Source organism: Oxyura jamaicensis, chromosome 6 (genome assembly GCF_011077185.1).
Source record: "Oxyura jamaicensis isolate SHBP4307 breed ruddy duck chromosome 6, BPBGC_Ojam_1.0, whole genome shotgun sequence".
Lineage (NCBI taxonomy): Eukaryota > Metazoa > Chordata > Aves > Anseriformes > Anatidae > Oxyura > Oxyura jamaicensis.
This window is the reverse complement of record NC_048898.1, coordinates 11,911,972-11,931,698: the sequence shown is the minus strand read 5'-3', so window position 1 is coordinate 11,931,698 and position 19,727 is coordinate 11,911,972. Positions and strand designations below refer to the sequence as shown.

At 41.6% G+C, this 19,727-nt stretch overlaps 1 protein-coding gene across 15 annotated transcripts in view; it reads left to right on the top strand.

Annotated features, from left to right (window-relative positions):
* ZMIZ1 (zinc finger MIZ-type containing 1) overlaps window positions 1-19,727 on the top strand; it is a 346,051-nt gene that overhangs the window by 299,675 nt on the left and 26,649 nt on the right. For 11 of the 15 annotated variants that reach the window (XM_035330680.1, XM_035330678.1, XM_035330671.1 and 8 more), the window contains 6 exons: window positions 8,390-8,504; window positions 10,714-10,931; window positions 12,348-12,546; window positions 13,507-13,797; window positions 15,958-16,140; window positions 18,442-18,616. In XM_035330680.1, the coding sequence (XP_035186571.1) occupies window positions 8,390-8,504; window positions 10,714-10,931; window positions 12,348-12,546; window positions 13,507-13,797; window positions 15,958-16,140; window positions 18,442-18,616 (1,181 nt within the window). Of the gene's footprint in view, window positions 1-216; window positions 594-1,442; window positions 1,552-8,389; window positions 8,505-10,713; window positions 10,932-12,347; window positions 12,547-13,506; window positions 13,798-15,957; window positions 16,141-18,441; window positions 18,617-19,727 lie in introns of those variants that run through there. The other 4 variants (XM_035330686.1, XM_035330677.1, XM_035330685.1 and 1 more) reach the window with 3 other exon arrangements.

Here is a 19,727-nt window from a genome sequence, read left to right as displayed (position 1 = left end):
CACGTAGCGGGGACCCCCCGAAGAGCGGGGAACCCCCTGGCAGGCAGCGGGGACCCCCCCGGGCCCTCCCCGGCCCTCCCCGGCCCGGCGGCTCCGGCGCGGTCGCGCCCCCGGCCCCTCAGCCGCCCCCGGCCGCCCCGCAGTAAGTTGTGGAGGGCTCCTGCCGCTGCCCGGCCCGCCCCCCGCCTCCCTCGGAAAGCGGCTTTTTGTCTGCTCTCCGCCGGCGTAAATCAGCCTCGTCTCAAAAATCCGGGAAGCGCGAGTCCGCCGAGCGCCGGAGGCAGACCGCAGAGCTCCCCGTGCCCGGGGCTGCAGCCGGGCTGCTCCGTCCCCCTGCCTCGGAGGCTAAAGCAGGAGTGGAAGCTGCTCACGCGTTCAGCGGCTCCTTCCCCGGTTGTTGTAGCAGTCGCTGACCTCCAGGCACTATGAATAAACAGCAAAGCTGGGAACAAAAGGAGTCTTCTGGCTGCCATTATCTCACATTAACATAGCAGACGCGCTGCGGTGTGAACAATGCGAGTCTCATTCGCCGATTATCAGCGAGTACCCAGGCATTTGGATTACCAAGGCAACAGGCAATGGTAGAATACTGGGTGGGTGTGTTTTTTATTGTAAAGGAGCAGTCGGATATGGAAACCCAGGTATATTGATAAAGCAGAGCAGAAGGAATGCCTTGTGGCAGGGGGGGACTGAGGACTTGGGGTTGCATTCCGACACACGTGAGATAAATAAGGCATGGGTGAAGCAGGTCTGTGCTGCGAGATGCAGTAAAGATTAAACTGCATTTGTCAGGCTGAAAGCGATCATAAGATAATTTCAGCATTTTGGAAAAGGTAACAGGTGGCATGTTAACAATAGGGCTGTTACCGGAGGATTTTGTAATGTAATCTGGGCTGTAGTAATGCATTGCATGGTCTACTTGTGTGACAATGGAACTGGGTGTGATGCTTTAATCTTTTTTCCTTTGATCAGATGGATGCTGTAGTCCCATACTGTCAATACGGTGATAACCCCTTCAGCTTCTGCTGAGACAGGAGCGGATTTCCATAGCATTTGTTTCTTACCTGCATAGCTGTGATCATTTGTTCCACCTGGACAGAAATAAGTTGTGTTATCTCCGTGTCTCGACGCGTGTCCGCACACACACGTGTGTGGACATATGTGAAACCGTTAACTGCTACCGGTAACGTAGCAGGGCTGTGTGTGTGAAGGGGGGCATGGGTGTTTGCAGGCTCAGAAACATTGGAATTAATCTCATTATTTGGTCTGATGCATTTTCTAATTTCAGGGGTAAGCTCAGACGCACAAACTCTCGGGGAGCAGCGTCGGACTCTGCAGGCATGGCTCTGGGAGTACGAGACTGTAGAGTAAGGAGGCTGTTTGTAGAGTAAGGCGCCACGAAGCAGCAGCAAGCATGGCACAGCCTGACCCGTAGCAGCCGTGTGGGAGCAGGAAAGCAATGTTCCTGCCCGGGGCACTACCTAAGTCACACAGGCCTCACAGGCCTGGCCAGGACTACGAAGAAAAAGTTGAAGGCTTTCAGCTTCTAAGGTACTGCGTATCACCTGCTGAGCCGCAGCCCTCATTTCGCAGGTCTGTCTCCATGCCAGTGGCAGTATCATGCATATGTGTATGGCTGCAAGTGGCTGGCTACGTTGTGCGTCTGTGTGGCTACGTAAAGGGCTACTGGAAATGGGCGTGATATTGGAAAGAGCAGAGGCAGGGTGTGATAGCCATCTGCTAAATACAGGTGCTATCTAAACCAGAAGCTGACAAATTGCTCGCTGCTTTCACCTCTTGACTGTTTCACCTGCGTCTGCTCACCTAGATCAGATTCAGAACATTTCAGTTTTTTCAAGCAGCTTGCCAGAAAGCAGTCTTCCTTCATTTTACAGCGAATTACGAAATTTCTAACCACTTTAAGTCTTCCTCTTCAGTTTACGTTGCTCATAGCCCTGTACAGGCAACATGCGGTATTGAAACAACTCTTGTGGTAATTATTTCAATAGGGAAGGGCTTAGATATGGATGCTTTTGGAGTCAGGAGAATTAAAGATTTGCACAGGGTTAGGAAACATATTCATCTGGTGGAAAAAGTGGAGGGAAAGAACACGCTTGAGAAGTTTTGTGGGGATAATTTTTGGAGCTGGATATTTTCTCTGGAAGACCTGAATGTTTGGAGTCATGCCATTAGGAAGTAGAGAGAAGCAGAATCTTGCAGAACACTTCCAAAATTACTTTTTTTCATATTCACGTTACATAAATACACCCAGGGATTTGGATGGGACTCTTCTTGTGTATTTGTTGAGTGAATTAAATAGCAGAGCTTTAGTAAATGGCGATGTCCTTAAACTTCTTCAAATAATACTACTAAATACAGAAGGGTATTAGAGGAAGGTATGCATCCCATAGGCTTCATCAGTCAAAAGTAACTTATTGTAGCCATCCAAAGCCTGTGCTAGCATTCATGATTATTATACCGTTCTCTTTTCCCCTCATGTTTCATGTAAGTACCTTAGGGTACCTATACACAACATTGGCTTTTAGTTTGCTTTATGTTGAAATGATATTCAGAGATAGGCTTTGCTGCCTTTGCGGTATGCCTTCAGATCTCCTTGCTGACTGTAAGTGGTCTTCATATCCCTTCCATGCTGGTGTCTCTGCCATCTTCCTCCAGGTGAATGGATTATCTTGGGTGGTTCCTACAGCCTATGTAAAATGCAGCACAAAAGGTCATGTGGTACCTTGATTAATTTCTTTTGTGATAAAAAAAGATGTTAATAATAATGTTTTTCAATATCTGTGAACTAAACTAAAAATAGGTGTTGTAAGCTAGCTTTGAATGTTTAAGTTGAAACATTTCAGCCGAACATGTTAGCTGTTTGAAGATGATGCATATGCCTTGTTACCCTGGGGAAAAAAAAAAAAAAAAGGCACATTTCTGAAATGTTTCTGATTGCCAGTAAGGAGCAACTAAATTTGGTTTTCCGGTGTCACATTGTTTCTCCAAAGTAGTAGTCAGGGCCAAGTATAGTTAAGTGGAAATTTGAACAGAAATAAATAAAAATTTCCACTTCATCTGTTATTTGCAAATAGTTTGTCAGGGCCTACTAGCTTACTGAAGTGGGAAAACTTTGCTAAGTCCTTCCTAGAGCATTCTAGTGTTGTAGGTAACTGCTAATAGTGTTACATCTGTTCTTGTGATTTTGTATTCCAGAGGTTTGGGGCATTTGTTGATGCTGATAAGAAAATGATAGAGATGTGATGAAATTCATACCTATTCCATAACATCAGCTCACTGAAAAGGCTGCTTGAATTCAGTATATGCATGGCACTATGCAAAACAGTCTTTTGCTTAGAGTGTGCTTAAAGTAAGTTTATGGTGGTGCCCTCATTGAGAAGGATTGCTAAATGAATCTGTATTAGTAATTAAAGCTACATGTGCAGCGTTCATTTGAGAAAAACCTAAGTAAAACAAAAACTAAAACCGGATGCAAGTAAAGCTGCATAATTTGTGAGATAATACAGGGCATGAAATGCTTGTATCAGTAGTAGACTTAAAAAGAGCTTCGTTTCCTGTTCTGATTGTGGGATTTGGTTTTTGGTTTTGGTTTTCATTGCAGATGAATGGGATTTTAGAGAGCAGAGGGGAGAGACAGGAGCATGGAGTCTTGTTTGGAAATCATGTGCTAGTTTGTATTAAAGTAGTGTCACCTAGAGGCTCCAGCCAAGAATACAGCCATGGGGTGCTCGGCACCCTGCACACCTGCACTCCCGCAGGGGCCACTTGCCAGAGGCTAAGAACAAGTCGGGAGTGCCAGGTCTGGTCTGTGTGGGGGCTGTTCTGACTCATGACTGCGTGTACCTGCAAAGGAGCGTTGGCCCAGTTAGAGCTCGGAATTTCACTCCTTGTCACCACGTGCGTGCTCCTCGCTTCAGGTGCATGGGTTGCCTGAGAAGACACCTGAGAGATGACAGTCAGTGTCACACTGGTAATGACCTGCTCGTACTGGTGTCAGCTGAGGAACCTGGGATACGTTTAATAGATTTAAGGGGCTGTGTGGCCTGCGTGTGTCAGCCACCAGTCAGGTGGAGTGGCGGCGCTTCAAAAGCATTAAGGATCACTGCAAAACAGTGAAGTTGGGTTGAGGGAAAGCAGCAAAAAGTAGTTGCTGAAAGCCCAGTTGTGTGAAACTTGATGTCAGTGCTTGGAGTGAAAAGAATTTTGAGAAAGCCAACATCTGGTGCTTTTCTGCGGTAGTTGATAGCTTTTCTGTGCTTTAGACAGGGAGAGATGCTTTACAAATGCAGTTTAGACACCTGGCCTTCTCAACAAGTGATGCGGAAAATCACCAGGAAGATATTACTCCAGTTTTACCCTCCCCCACATTATGTAAAAATACCAATTCTCTCGGGAGGTGTACTTCACTAAACAGTCTGAATCTCTCCTTCCTCAATCAATGAAGATACGTAAACAGAGTATCAGACGCACATACAATTGCTTTAATGATAACTGTAGTTTCAGTTATGTAAACATATTTAAAGTACAGCATTTTCAAAGAATGCTGCAAATCATGTGTGAGTTACAGAAATTCCCGAGCTTTAATTTACTATATGGAGCTTACTTTCTATGAAGCAACTTTTACTGGAATTAGCTGACAGTCTGTCTGACATGAAGCCTGTAACTATTCCAAAGAGGTTGGCTATCTGTTTGGTTCTGTTTTTCTGGCTTTGGAATTAAGAGAAGCTGCTAAGATCTAATTGCCAGTGTACCTCTGACATTAGTGCTGTATTACCAGTGGTTTCAGCGTGTTTGCCAACAGTTAAGAAATCTTTCCTTATGCCTTGATCACAGCTTTACTACATCAGAGTTGGAGAAGTAATTTCCCTTCATCTCTTCCTCTTTGCTCTATGGCTTCCTCTGCTGTTTGGCCTTTAATGCTGACCAGTAGTATGTATAGGTTCATTAACACTATTATAAATGTAGTCAATACTCTTTTAGTGGACTCCAGCTGAGCCCAAACTGACTCACTGCCCTCCAGGGTGTAGTGAGAGACTTAATTACCCTTGTACCGTTCAACAGGAACAATGTTGTGGGCAGCCCGTCACTTTGGCTGGAGATGTTGAGGCTTCTGTCCCTATTGGCTGCCATTTTCAAGCTTCAGGAAAGGGACTTCAGAGTAATTTGCAGCTCTGTAGGCTAACAACAGAAAGTTCCTTGCAAATGAGAATCGGATTGGTCACGTTTCAATACAGTACTTAAATGGATTCCCTTTGGTGGCAGGAGAATTCCTTTGGGTTGTCTAAGGACAGAAACGTGAGTTCAAAGGGTGGAGAAGTGGAAGGGCAAGTAATCCTTTAGCTAAGTGACGCGTGTTCCAGCATGTCGTACTGCTTAAAACCAGAGAAGTGTTCACCCAGTGGAGGCACAGAGGGTGCTGCATCCAGCGTGGCAAAAGTCATACTGAAACGCACGTAATGAATGGGCGACAGCCTGAGTATTGTCCTGGGGAATGCGAACCAGGAGAATGCCATGTGTTTCTCGTTGGGGTAGGGGAAGTGAAATGTGTGTGAAGGGAGGTCTGCCTCAGTACGTGTATATTAGGTGTCTAAGTTGCTGTTCTGCAAGGCACATCCGCCACAGGGTTTCTGACACTAATGTTGTCTGTGATTTAAAGCTAAGTCCTATGTTGGACAATGGAATAGTCGTGTGATTCAATGTGCATGGTGAATGAATATTTCTCAACAAATCTATGCCTAGTCTTCTTTTCTGGCTTTCATGTGTTATGCTGGGTTTCCTACCCTGGAAACTTCCATAATAAGTCAACAGTTTGGCTTCTTGAGGTATCACTTGACTGTAATAACATAAAAACTGAGTGATTAGCTCTTTATAATTAGATGAAGTGATTGTATAGTCTTGGAGAACCCAGTGCAGCCTTCCACTAAGCAAATGTTCTGACTACAGTTGGATGAATAATATACAAATTCTCTTCTGTGTACTGTAAAGGAGAATAGAAAAGAGAAACATACTTTGGAGACAGTGAAAAAATGGGTACAACTTGGTAACAGCAAGCTAAAGCATCACTAGCTCAAAGTCTGAGCATGTATACAAGCCATACGGTATATTTGCATTAGAATCACCTTCGGTGACTTTGTGGTTTGGTCCCTGCCTGTCCCTACCCTTCTTATTTACTCCTACACTTAAAAAATACTTGCTTTGTCCCTCAGGTTTTATTACTTGTTGGCAGCACCTCATTAGGGAATATAGAGGAATGGTTGCAGTGAGTCCATTAACTGCTTATGTCATGGCAAGATCTTCTTCGTAGTCATCCAAGTACACAACCACCCATATGTGCCATAAATATCTAAAAAAACACAGAGCAGACATCGGCAAAAACCGTCAGAGAAGAAAATAAAGTAAGAGGCATCATTTAGAGCAGGAAAAAAGAGGAGAGCTTCATAGCAGTCACAAATTCTGGGTTAGTCATCATTCATCTCCATGCTGACAGGGAACGTGGTGAAACGTTGCGTCACTTGCAAATGTTAGTCACTGAAGCCATTGTCTGAGCCTCTGAATGAGATTAGGAAGGTCTTCAGCCTACTGAGAGAAAATGTTTTAAAGAAAAATGGGCTGAGAGGATTTGCAGATTGCACGGCATTAAATATGCCCTTATTCACGCATCGTTTTATATGCATGCTGTCAAGGTAAACATTACCTGTCAAGCATCTCATATAGAATTAATGTTTTCCATTAATTTTCCCTAATTATTTGTTAGGGGAAATTACTCTTTTCCCTAATTTAATTCATTCAATTTTTGTGATTCTATTCTTGCTTAATTCAATTTAGGTATTTTGAAACAAATAGGTCAGTTTAAATTCGTAGTTACATTCTAATAGTGCTGTTTTGCTGACACAGCGTTACGGAATTTGTTTGGCATTTGCTAGTTGTTTGTAAAATGTTATTTCATTTCATTTTAACATAGTTGCTATTGCTGTTACTCGATTATTGGTCACTTTGGACATTGGCAGATTTTTTAAAGGGGGGAATACTTCTTTGTGCAATGTGATTGCTATTCTTAAATGATTTACACTGGATTTTGTAGGCAGGCTAAAGAGCAAACACATACACAGTCCCTGATTTTGGCTGGTAGCAGAAAAGGCAGGATAATTGGTCCAAGCCTGGAGTGCTGTCTGGGTACATGGGAGAGTCACTTGCCTTGTCTGCCACAGAGCCCTTGTTAGGACATTGGCAGGCCGTTTGTCTCGCCAGCTGCTGTGTGAGTAGTTGTGATGGACTTCATGGTCCGGGGTTAGAAGCGCTCGGATACAGAGCTCAGAGAGCCCGTGGGGGTTCTTTAGGCAAGGTAGCCCCATACAGAATTCCAGCAACAGTTGGCAATCAAAGCAAAAATGCCATTCTTGATACAAAATAGAAATCAAGGTCTTCTGAAAATAAAAGAGCAATGTGTACTTATTCAATGGCTTATATCCAGATGAGGAAAGATCATGTGTGTATATGTGTACGTATATGCAAATAGAAATTTAATTTACAAGTTAATAGTATGAGAACAAACAAATTTAAAATAGGCATGTATTTTACAGTGATGGGATTAATAGTTACTTTCATAGGTTTTAACATATTTCATTAATTACGCTAGATGTGTACATACCCTGCGTTCGTTTTGCAACCATTAAAGCTTTCCTGTGAAAAGAACTGTAAGAAATGCTTGCTTGTATCTGTGGACAAAGCTAATGGAAAAATCCAATCCTCTCATCCACGTATTTATCTGAAAGATGTGTTGTATATCTGCAGTTGATTTTCTAGCATGCTGATTAGCTAATACTGTTTTTGGCATGCAGCTTATCCATCGTGTAGGAGAACACTATCTGAATTTCAATTTTCTTTTCAAAATGATGTTGAACTGCTTTTCCTTTAAAGGCTCTTCTGGCCATTTGGGGACCCAGTGCAGACAGTGGAGCTGCAGTCTAGTCTCAAAATCTAATTGAATTGGTATGAGGCAGCTGAAGCAGTGATTGTCGAAGAGCTTGAGATGGATTGCCAAAAAATAAGTGCTTCTGAGCAACTTGCTTAGTGTCCTCATTTGAAAATCTGCCCATGAGTTGATTTTTCTTCTGTTGGTAATAGACCTTTATGGTAAATGCCCTGTGTTTCAGTATAGTCAAGGAATTTGTTAGTTCTATGTGGTTTCGATATGATATGATCACATTGCTATTGAAGAAGAAACTATGCCTCTAACAGTGCTGAAAAAAAATAAAGTGGGGAGTTAATGAAATGTGGAATGCTGGTGTTAATCCCTTTGTCTCCACCAGCAATTCGCCACCGTTTAACCTTCCAAAATCTCATTTTCCTAAACATTTTGTTTTCACAGTGATGGGTCTTTCCCTTACGATTCTGTTCCCTGGCAGCAAAATACCAACCAGCCTCCAGGTTCCTTATCAGTGGTCACCACGGTATGGGGTGTGACTAATACCTCTCAAAGCCAGGTAAGCTTCATTTTAACGTTTCTTCCCCCCTAGATACGTATTTTGATTAATGTTGGCAAAATGAAATGCTTTGGGAAAAATTCTCTTAGGATCGATAACAGTGTCTGTGTTCTCTTAGTTGTAAATGTGCATTTTTTTCCCAGTTGTATTCTCTTTGGTATCATCACAAAGGAGGTATTTGAGAGTTTGAGTCAGCAACTCGTTTAGCTGCATGCAAATGTCAGGCTAGGGTATAGCACATATTTTGCACAGTATGGTTTTAACACTAAAAGCATGGTTTTGGTGTGATCCCAAACCTCCTGGGAATTTCAGATTGAAGAGTTTTTTTAATTAAAAATTGTATTTTCAGCTCGATTTACAAAATGGTAGTTTTTGTCATTTTTACCTGGCATTATGTCCTACCTGTGGGCTGCTCAGATCTGGTGCCAACTCTACCTCCACACTGAGGTGCCAACTACCAGCTATAGGTTGTGCTCTCTCTTCAGCCTCTCTGTTGATACTGCCTTACTTTGCAAAAAATATTTCAATACGCATTGGAGCAAAAGCATGATCTCCTGCCTTCCAGGTGAAAACCATATTTACTGGATTTTCATTTAGTTCTCTCCACACTTTTACCTCTCCTTTTCTTCGCCAATGTGCATCAAATTATTCTATACAAAAAGAAGCAGCTTTAATGAAAAAGACGCCAATTATCTCTGATAGTGCACTCTCCAAGGAATGTGGTACAAATGTTACTCTCAGACAGTGTAGTCATTTTTTACACCATAGATGAAGTACTTAAACACTTTGCTGTGTTTGGTGAGTGCAGATGGTGTATAAATCTAACCTGTCTTTTTCATATTTTCCAAGTCAAATATTATACCAAATTTTTCTGTTTGTTAGATTTGAAATTTTGGTTAGAAAAGTAACAAAAAAAAAAAAAAGTTGTGTATTGAGTCATTAAAAAAAGAAATCATTTAGGAGCCAAGTCATACAGTTAGTCATGTGGCAGTTACATAAACACCGTTCGTGGCAGTCTTACTTCAAAAAATAAAGGTAGGTAACAGTTACCAGATCTGTGACCTCATTTATTATTGTTGATTTCTTTCTAAACCTTAAAAGAAAAGGTATCCCACCTGGGTGAGAAATAGTTGAGTAAATATAAGCATGTAGGACTATATTAGTATTAGCCAGTAAATGGAAATATAGTTCCTTGTGGGAATATTTCACACTTGGAAAAAAATGACTTGGTGTTTTGTTCTATCTTAAAAACACTGTTACGTTACTTAAACGCTGTGATACTTCAGAAGAAGTTGCAATAAGAGAAAAAAGTACTTTTGTACAAGCAGAAAACGCTTCTTCAGAAACACTGCAAGAAAGGGGTGAACCTGTGAAACCAGAGGCTTGGTTCTAAGCTGTTCAGAGCAGCCTGAGATGAATGGCAGGGTTTCCCTTAAGCCTTCATGCTCCCCAAGGAAGAGGAGGGAGCCAGACTCAAAGATTTGGTTTCAAATTCCAACAGCCAACAAACTCAATACTACCATGTGGCTTGGTCTTATGCAAAAGTCATAACTGCTAGATTTCTTCCCAAATAGCAGAAAGATTTCCATGCAGGTAATTATGAACCGTCATGCTCATATCTCAAAGCAAATCATAGCATTTTTGGTTCAGTTGAAAAAAAAACAGTCAAACAAGCAAGCTGCGTACTTTCAAAAACAGAGCAAGGGATTCTTCTCTTAAGTCATAAAACCAACTGGTAGACTTCTGTATAAAACAGGTTAAGCCACAGAAACACATTCTCTCACAGTTCTGGCATCTGTAATGTCCTTTACAGTATGCACGTGGGACTGGATACTTGCAAGTCATTTTGACGCCCTACATCAAAAAAAAAAAAAAAAAGTGTATGCTTTCTCTTAATTGGATGAATGTCACCTAAAGAGCATGGCTGTAGTGGGTCTATATCAAAACTATTTTATTAAGTGTATTTGTTAACTAGGTGGAATCCAAGTTACCTCCCGTGAAGCAAAATTAGAGTTCATTTCTCATGTTTGGAAATGGCAAAAGGAGAAAGCAGCAGAAACCAGTGTGCCTAGACTTCAACAAGGTGTATGCTCATTAGAGTTCAGAGTACAGGATGGTTATATTGTAATTTATTGATTCCAGCAAATCAACGCAATTTGCTTGATGTAGTTCAAAGTACAGCCCCTTACTCTCATGTTTCTACTCACAGGTGCTGGGAAATCCAATGGCAAATGCTAACAACCCTATGAACCCAGCAGGAAATCCCATGGCTTCTGGGATGACTACCAGCAACCCTGGAATCAACTCGCCTCAGTTTGCTGGACAGCAGCAACAATTTTCAGCCAAGGCAGGCTCCACTCAGCCGTATATACAGCAGGGCATGTATGGGCGACCCAACTACGCTGGAAGTGGAGGCTTTGGTGGGAGGTAAGATATACACGTGTGAGGTGGAAAAGGGATGTAAACAGTTGATGAAGCTTGTTTCAGTGACGTGACGGAAGTGTCATGCACTCATTTTAATTACATAAAGTCTCAGTAGCTATTTTATGCTGCTTAGCTGAAGCACATACTGCTTATACAGCTTCAGAAATCAGATACCCAAACTGCAACAAAATTCATCACAGTAAATGGAAATGGCTTAGGTCAATCAATTAGCTCTAATAAACCCCCAAAATAAAGTTTTAATTAAGAGAGATTGTTAAATAGACCACAGGCTTAGGAATGATTAACATTTAATAAGGCCAGGATGTGAAAGGTATTGATGGTGTAATTTAAAGACTTGTGTGCAGGAATAAACTTGAGTAGTAGGCAACAGTAGATTCCTATGGATGGGGTATTTCTGCCCAAAGACTTGTAATTTGAAAAATGTCGGGGGTGAAGATTTTTGTGAAGAGACATGACCTGTGTATTTATTCTGGAGAAGTAAATGCTGCATTTGCACAATAGGCCAAAAGTAATAGCCTGGGCTTTGTTACATGTTGACTTTCTGTGTCTGTCCTTTGTAAACAAGGGTGGTAAGTCCACTTAACTGAAACCACTATTTATGGCCCCTCTGCAAAGCCTGCTGATAAGGTTGTTAACATAGTCAGTCTAGTGTGAAGAATATAAGCCTAGAACTCGGGGGACTTTATCTCTCCTTTCATCTCTGCCACCAATTTACCGAGTAACCTTGAACATGCCATAAAGTTTCTGTACCTGTGCATTAATGTCTCTAAAATGGGCACAGTAATAGTGACCTGCACTTATAAAGATAGTTGAGGTCTTGGAGTGGGAAAGACAGGGTTTAGCTTCATTTATCTTAAAATCAGTAGAAGAGCTGGGTAGAAATTACAAAATTCACCATGTAGGGTCCGGAAGAGTTGATTGTGGTGGTTCTCTCCTGGCTATTTTGCTGAGGTTGAGGGAGAAGTGTTTTTACATTGGGAAAACTTGGTATAATTAATTCACCACTGGGGCAGATGAATGTACTGGTGTGGAGGCAGCAGTCGGTTCATGTTGCTGTGCAGTCTAGCCCTAAATTATTGGGAAATGGGGCTTGAGTTAACTTTCTGGACTTCAGTTCAACTTCTCAGGGCGTTTCAGAGCTGCAAAACAGTTCAGTGCTCGTGAAACAACTGGAGGTAGTGCCTTGCAGTCCCGGTGGCAGCCCTAACACTGGCATGTGAGCAGCGCTTGTGTCTCATTTACACGTTGAATTCCCCCGCCTGCTGTCTTTCACTGGAAATTGATATGTGGTTTTGGAACAGTTCCGGATGAGGATCACACCAAAGTTCAAAACAAACCCCACTAGGCACGTCTTAATTTTCTGTTTCTTTCTTTCTTTCTTTCCTTTCTTCCTGTCAGTTACCCTGGAGGCCCAAATACCCCCGCGGGCATGGGGATCCCACCGCACACAAGGCCGCCGGCTGATTTCACCCAGCCAGCCGCTGCCGCCGCCGCTGCTGCAGTTGCAGCTGCAGCTGCTACAGCAACAGCTACAGCTACAGCCACTGTGGCAGCCCTTCAGGAAACGCAGAATAAGGATATGAACCAGTATGGACCGGTAAGAGCATAACCCTTATGTCTTCATACCTGCCTGATTTGGACAATTACAGGGGATTGGGTTGCCTTCCCTTGTTTATTAGGGTGCCAACCCTATTTTGCATGAGCATGGTTATAAATGCTTATGAGAAACTGCTGGAATGTGTGTATGTTGTTATGAGTCAAAGTACCCAATTTTTCCCCCTCCAATAAATATTGTGGTTTGTAAATTGTCCCTTAAAAAAACACAGAGGTTACCCAAAGTTATGGCTTCATCTGATATGATGTATTATTGCTGCCTTTGCCAGCCCTTTGAACCTCTAAGCTAGAGTACCTGGTGAAATGTTTCAGAGTCTGGGAATAGGTTTTGTTCTACTTGGGTAATTGCTTATTTTGCCAACTACAGTCAATTGTTTGTTTTTTCCCTTCAAACGAGGAAACAATAGAAAAGAAATTTGCTTTTTAATAAAGCTGTCCGTGAGAACAGCTGTGAGACATGCATTTCTGGTGATCCACAGCCTCCAGCATGTCATGATTTGCTGTAATAATTCTTTCTTCAAATAAACAAGGGTTCAGTTGCTGCAGGTTTTCTCTTTTGCAAACCTCCCAGAGCTTTGAAGTATATGGGCCGGTATGCCAGATGACATAACAAAGGATAGCACCTTAGAAATTGTAGAATGGTGCTGTATTTATGAAGCCAACTTCCTAGCCTGTTGTCTAATGGTAACAGACTAGCAAATTTAAACTATTTAATTGCTAATTGTAGATGTAAATCTGTCCATGTCTCTTATGCCTCCCACAATTCCAACTGAATTTTTATTATAACATCACCACCCATCAAAAGTTGGAGAACATTGAAGGAAAATGCGACATAACACATCCCTTTCCTCCTTCCCCCCAAAAGCATGTTCAGCTCCCTCCTCCCATTTTAAATGCATGTCGCATTTTATTCTTTTTTTTTTTTCTTCTTCTTCCGTTGAAGGTTTGTTCCTCTTTCCAGATGGGTCCAACTCAGGCTTACAACAACCAGTTTATGAACCAGCCTGGTCCTCGTGGCCCTGCTTCGATGCCAGGCAACATGAACCCAGCAAGCATGGGTGCAGGAATGACGCCTTCCAGCATGAGCGGGCCGCCCATGGGCATGAACCAGCCGAGGCCTCCTGGAATGAGTCCCTTCAGCACCCACGGGCAGAGAATGCCTCAGCAAGCCTACCCAGGCCCACGCCCCCAGTCTTTGCCTATACAGGGCATAAAGAGGCCGTACCCAGGAGAGGTACGAAATTCACTAACTTACTTTATCTTGTGTGGTATTGTTCTGGCTGAAAGTTGCTACATGCTGAACAATGCAATGCGTGGTGTACCTCCCTCTACTACAGCTGTGTCTCTGTTCCCAATTTGGTAGGAATGCTTCTTTTAAAGTACAAGTGGCAGCAGCTCTTGCTTTTTAGCTTCTACGGTATTCAGGTTGGTCCTTGCTATGTTAGTCAAGATGACAGTCATTAAAACCGTGAAAGGCCCCAAACCAGCGGAGCCCTCAAAATGTCACTTTTTTTGTTCTCGAGCTAGATCTTGAATTTGTAGACCCTAAGCAGACTTCCTTCACAGGGGTGGATTTATTTGACTTGACAATATAAAGGAGATACTGAAAGTGAAATACTTATTTGAGCCCAATACGTGTGATTTGCATTTTCTTGGATAGCTTTATTGTTCTAAGGAAATACAGGGAATATGTTGTATGAACACCCATAATAATAACATTTATTTTGAAGAACATTTGCTTTCCAAACTTCTTGAGGTTTGATTTTCATGGGCGCTGGGATGAATATAAATCTCGATGAGCTCAAGTCCCTCTGTGTCAGCACTTATCCAAGTTTGTTTGGAGTGTGGTCTTTCTAAGTTTCTGTGATGTTCTGTGAAATCTGAGTGGCTTTGTTTACAAAATTACCTGGCCATTGACTCATATTGTGACTTCAGGCAAGACAATTAGGGTCAAAATTTTAAAGAAACTAAGGAAATAAAAAATACAGACAGATCAGCTTTTGGATTTTAAAATGCAGAAATCCATTTTAATATTTAAATGGGTGTGAATTAGGAAGTAGATGCTTCTGAGAATTCCATCAATTGCCTCTCAGCATCTATATACACCTAAATGTCTTTACAAATCTAGCCACCAGTTACTAGCTTCAGAGATAATTTCCTGGTGAAATTATGTATTAAACTGAGGCAATAGCAATAGCTATAACTCAGTTGTAGAGCTTTGAGTATTATTATATTACTCTGACTATAATAACAGTACGAAGAGTTTATAGAAAACATACAGTGAAGGGTACCATGCACAAAATACAGCAAACATTTCTTCTTGAGCTACATTTGAATATTCAAGAAATTGTTTGTTTGTTTGTATGTTTTAAAAAAGGATATGCTTTTAGAGGAATTGTTTCTCTGGGGAGGTATTTGACTTGGCAAATATTGTCACTTACTCTACAATTAAAAAAAAATGTGGCTTGTACAGATAATTTTCATCTTCAGATTTTCTGTTTTCAGGAAGACATAAATCCTGTTTTCCTGCTTCGGAAGCAGGTTTGTCATCATAAGTGAATACAATCATTTTCCCAAGTTAATACTGAACAGAGCCTGCTTGTCTGGCAGTGTGCACATTCTATAGATGCTATTTGCATATGGGTTTTTGAAAACTTCATTTGTGGAGGCTCCTTATTAATCAGTTAATTTTCAAATTGACACTTTGCTACCTTTAAAGTTCCAGTTTTGATTCCAGAAGTGCAGGACACTAACTAGCTAGAGCTAGCAAGGTGTTTACAACTAGTTTACTTGTGTTTAGCCTCCGGTACAGCTAAGGACTCAAACTCAGGGCAAGGATAGCAGCTATGTTGAGCAGTAAAACATGGACTGACCACAAATCTACTCTTTGCCTGTTCCTGGATTATCTTTTTATGTTACTTTTTCTCTGTGCTTTCATTCTCCATCTGGAAAAGGTGACACAAGAATGGTGCTGGTAGTGCTCACAAAAACACAGAGATATTGTGAACATTGCATTTGTTTACAGTTCTGTGTTGTTTCTTTTTTTTTTTTTTTCACACACAATGCCCTTTGAGCCAGAGAAGTAGCTTAGACAGAAGGTTGCAGGGACTTGGCAACACTGTAAGGGTGTGTGTGTGTTTGTGTATGCGTGTTAAGGTGCAGGGAAAAATGTATATGGTTAATCTTATCCCACTTTAGTTTGTGGGAATTCCACACTTTAGAGTATTCACCTACGACCATCAGGGCCCTGGCTTAAGCATGAGTGACACTGAGTGGAGGAATATTCACCTGGAGGTTTGATTCGGTTTTGATTCCACTATTGTTTATATACAAATAATCAAGACAATTGCTTGCATGAAACAGATCATTTTCTTTCATCTCTGTTGTGAAACAGCCGAATTATGGAAACCAGCAATATGGACCAAATAGCCAGTTTCCAAACCAGCCTGGTCAGTATCCCACTCCCAACCCTCCAAGACCCCTTACGTCTCCCAACTATCCTGGACAGAGGATGCCAAGCCAGCAAAACACAGGGCAGTACCCTCCTCCAACAGTCAACATGGGGCAGTATTACAAGGTAAGAATTCTTAGATTATCCTTTGCATTCTGGTACATGTTTATGGATGAAGTCATACTCCTGATTTCTTGGCTACTGCTTTTACATAACTAAATGAAAGGTAGAAAAAAAGCACAGTGCTTGTACTCATGTTTGGGATATCACAGGATCAAGTTAATTAGCCAAGTTGAATCGCAACTTCAGAGCGGTTCGTAAAGAAAACTGAATGTTACTGCAGCTCATTAGAGGCTTTTGGTTCCACTCTAAATACATCATGTAAAAATAAGTGCATAATGGGATACAGCTGTAATATTTTCACCTATTCATGGCATACTACAAGAATACAACTTTGGAAATTTGTAATAAACAAGTTCCACATTGCAAATGCCCAATTTCAGACCTACAGCGGTCACTGTTGGATCAAACCAGCCCCAAATTAAAAGCTGTTCCAGCTGTAGAATTAATCTTTGAACTGAAGTTTGCGTGACTTTTTCTCCCACTTCTCCCTTCTGTTTTCTTTTTTTTTTTTTTTTTTTTTTTTTCTCTGTGCTGCTTGTTTGAAGAAGTAGAATTATTCAAATGTTGTATAAAAACTTTTTTATGGAATTATCCTGAGCACTTCTGATTATCCAAACTGAGGGCCTTCTGAGGTTTGATGTCTTTGAAGTGCACACAAAAAGGGTCCATTGCACACAGGTACTCCAGTGAATATATAAAAACTGGGTGGACCATGGATGGTCTGACCTGCTCCTCAAACTTTATCTGTTAAAGTCTCTGGACTACCTTCTGATTTTGAAGGCTGAGAGAGAGTTGCACGTTGGTCTTGAATTAGAGTTGTTCTGGTGTGCTTCACACAGAAAACACACAACTGAAAAAAGAGCCCCCCCAAAAAAACACCTTTACTATAGAACATCTGTCCTACATGCTGCCAGGCTGTCCACTGCAACACCCTCAGGAAAGCTCGTTGCATGATGGTAGCTTTTGCAGCACTGTCAGGAAGAACATGGTAAGGATCCTCTACGACAGTAGTTCCAATGCAGTCACTTATGTTAAAAAAGCAGCAGCAGGTTCTTTTGAAGTTTTTAAGTGACAGATTTTTTAAATACATTTTACTTTATTTTATTTGGGTTTGAAGATTTTTGTTTATGGAATAGTTCTAACAGGATTTATGGTCTTTTCAACGCACACCTATTTTGTATCCAAGTATAGACTGTTCTGGAAGCAGTTAGATAAAAAGAGACCTTGACAAGAAGGGATATTATCCTAGCTAGGAGAAATTTCACCTTGCCATACCCAGGACCTGAGTCTTTGGACCATAATGATTGTGGAGACAGTAACTGTGTGTTAAAGAAAAAAGCAAAGAAAAATAAATTGGAAATGTAAATGTCTATGAATTGCTTTTCACAATGCCTTTCAGAATGCAGCTCTCTTTTGGGGCACTTCAGAATACCTTAAGCTAGCAGTACAACATTTAGATGTAGCATCGGATTTGAGGTCCTGATATTATGGCTGCCTGTAAAGATTTTCATCTTAGGACACTTTAGTGTGTGTGTGTGCTTATGGTACACGAACTATTAAAAGGGGGTGCCAAGCAGTTGCAGTTTTGTTTAGTGTCATCATCCTTCGCATGATTGTTACTGGTTTATTCTGTTACCTCTAGCCTTCCCCTTAATACAAGAAACAAAACCAATGGGGTTTTAATATTAAAACTATGCTTTATAATTAACAATCTGTTTTCTTTTAGCTTGTCTTACTTAGCAGCAAACTGTGAACAGAGACAATTGTAGCTACACAGAATAAAAGATGTCCCTTGAGCTCCAGAGCTTTCATTCTGAATAGATGAGTTGGACAGGGGTGGGGAAAAAAAGGACAGATAAAAGTTAAAGGGTCACAGACAGTCTAATAGTGTGTCCTTGGGTTTTCTTTTTCATGTAGGCTTTTGTGCAGTGGGGCTGTTTTGGGAGAAAGCCAAATAGATGTACAAGGCTGGATGGGCTGGAGTGGTGCGGAGAGACTGAAGCAGTTGGTTTTGGAAAGAGAACATTCAGTGGAACGTGTTAAGGCTCTTAGCAGCCTTGCTTGTATCTAGTCATTGGCAGAACTAAACTGGCTGGTCTGCTGGTTTCAGTTCCTGCTTTGCTTTTCTAGTCTGCTTCTTCCCTGAAGGCCTCGTGGGACGTCCTGTGGTTTCTCATCCTTCCGGAGACAGAGGGGCCTCCCTACCTTGTTTGTAGTCCTTGGTGTTTGATAGCAGTGCAGTTCACAAAGCTAATTATTCTTGTTTCAGACTGCTATAACAATGTGATGTTATTTATTTTCTAGCCATCAAGGCCTGTACCTGTGGCAAATTACCCTCATTCACCTGTTCCAGGAAACCCCACGCCACCTATGACTCCAGGGAGCAATATTCCTCCATACCTGTCACCTAACCAGGATGTCAAACCACCATTCCCACCTGACATTAAGCCAAATATCAATGCTTTACCACCACCTCCAAGTGAGTAGCAAGCAGAATGCTCCCGCAGTCCTTTATTTTCACTCTATTCTCTGCCATATACATTTCAGTCTGGAAACAAGATTTTGATTGCTGCTCTGGGAGCGGCCCAGATTGCTAAGTTTTAATAGGTGGCATGGCCCAGCTGCACAGTGCAGGCTCACTAGAGTGGGTGCACAGGAAAAGGAAAGATTGCTGTCCCCTGCTAATATAGAGTATCCGAACAGTTCTTTAAGGTTAAACTTGTAAGGATGTTATTCCTAAAGTTTTCCTTTGATACACTTCCTGAGGCTAAAACACTTAATTTTGAATTGTGTGTGCTTGGTAGACTTGTTGACTGTATGAACTTTTATTGTGGTATGTTTTGTTCAAGGGCAAAGTCATTCATTGAACATTACAGCAGAATGGCGTACGATGTGAATATTTATGGCGGTATCTCTGCTGTGATCCATACAGGCTTCCTAAGAATATTCAGTAGTATGCCAAAACTTGATATATGTTCCTTTCAAAGTCATTCAACCTCACGGCTTCATTTGGCTGGGAACAGGGAAGGAATAACAAGGTCTCTCTGGCTGTATACTAGCACAAGATGTTTGATGTTTTGAAGTGACTGATGAACAGTAGGAGATAGCATATACTAGGGAATTGGAGAATCTTTGTTTCCTATGAAAGGACTTCTGCTGAATTAGCACTTTGCAGACAGTGTTTGGACTTGAGCATAACTGAAAAATGAAGTTGAAGAAGTTGGCCTGCAGTATTGTTTCAGCAAGAATGTAGCATTTAAAGACATTTGGTCTGCACAGTTTAGCTGTGAGTTACCACAAAACCTTGTGATACGAGGTCAAATAGTAATTGCGTGCCAGTGTCTTGGGTCTCTGGAAAAGTTCAGCTGAAACTAATTGAGTAACATTGTTCCCAGCTCAAAGCAGGAGAAATAACTAAATGTTATTACAGTTGGCCATAATCAAGAGATTTGTTATCAGTCTTCCACTAACAGACTAAGGCTGGACACTGATCCTATCCAGTAATAAAAAACGCAAGTTCTTGCCACGTCTGGTTTATGTTTGTGGTCCAGAATGCTAGGGTCCTAATGTTAAGTGTGGGAGAACATAAG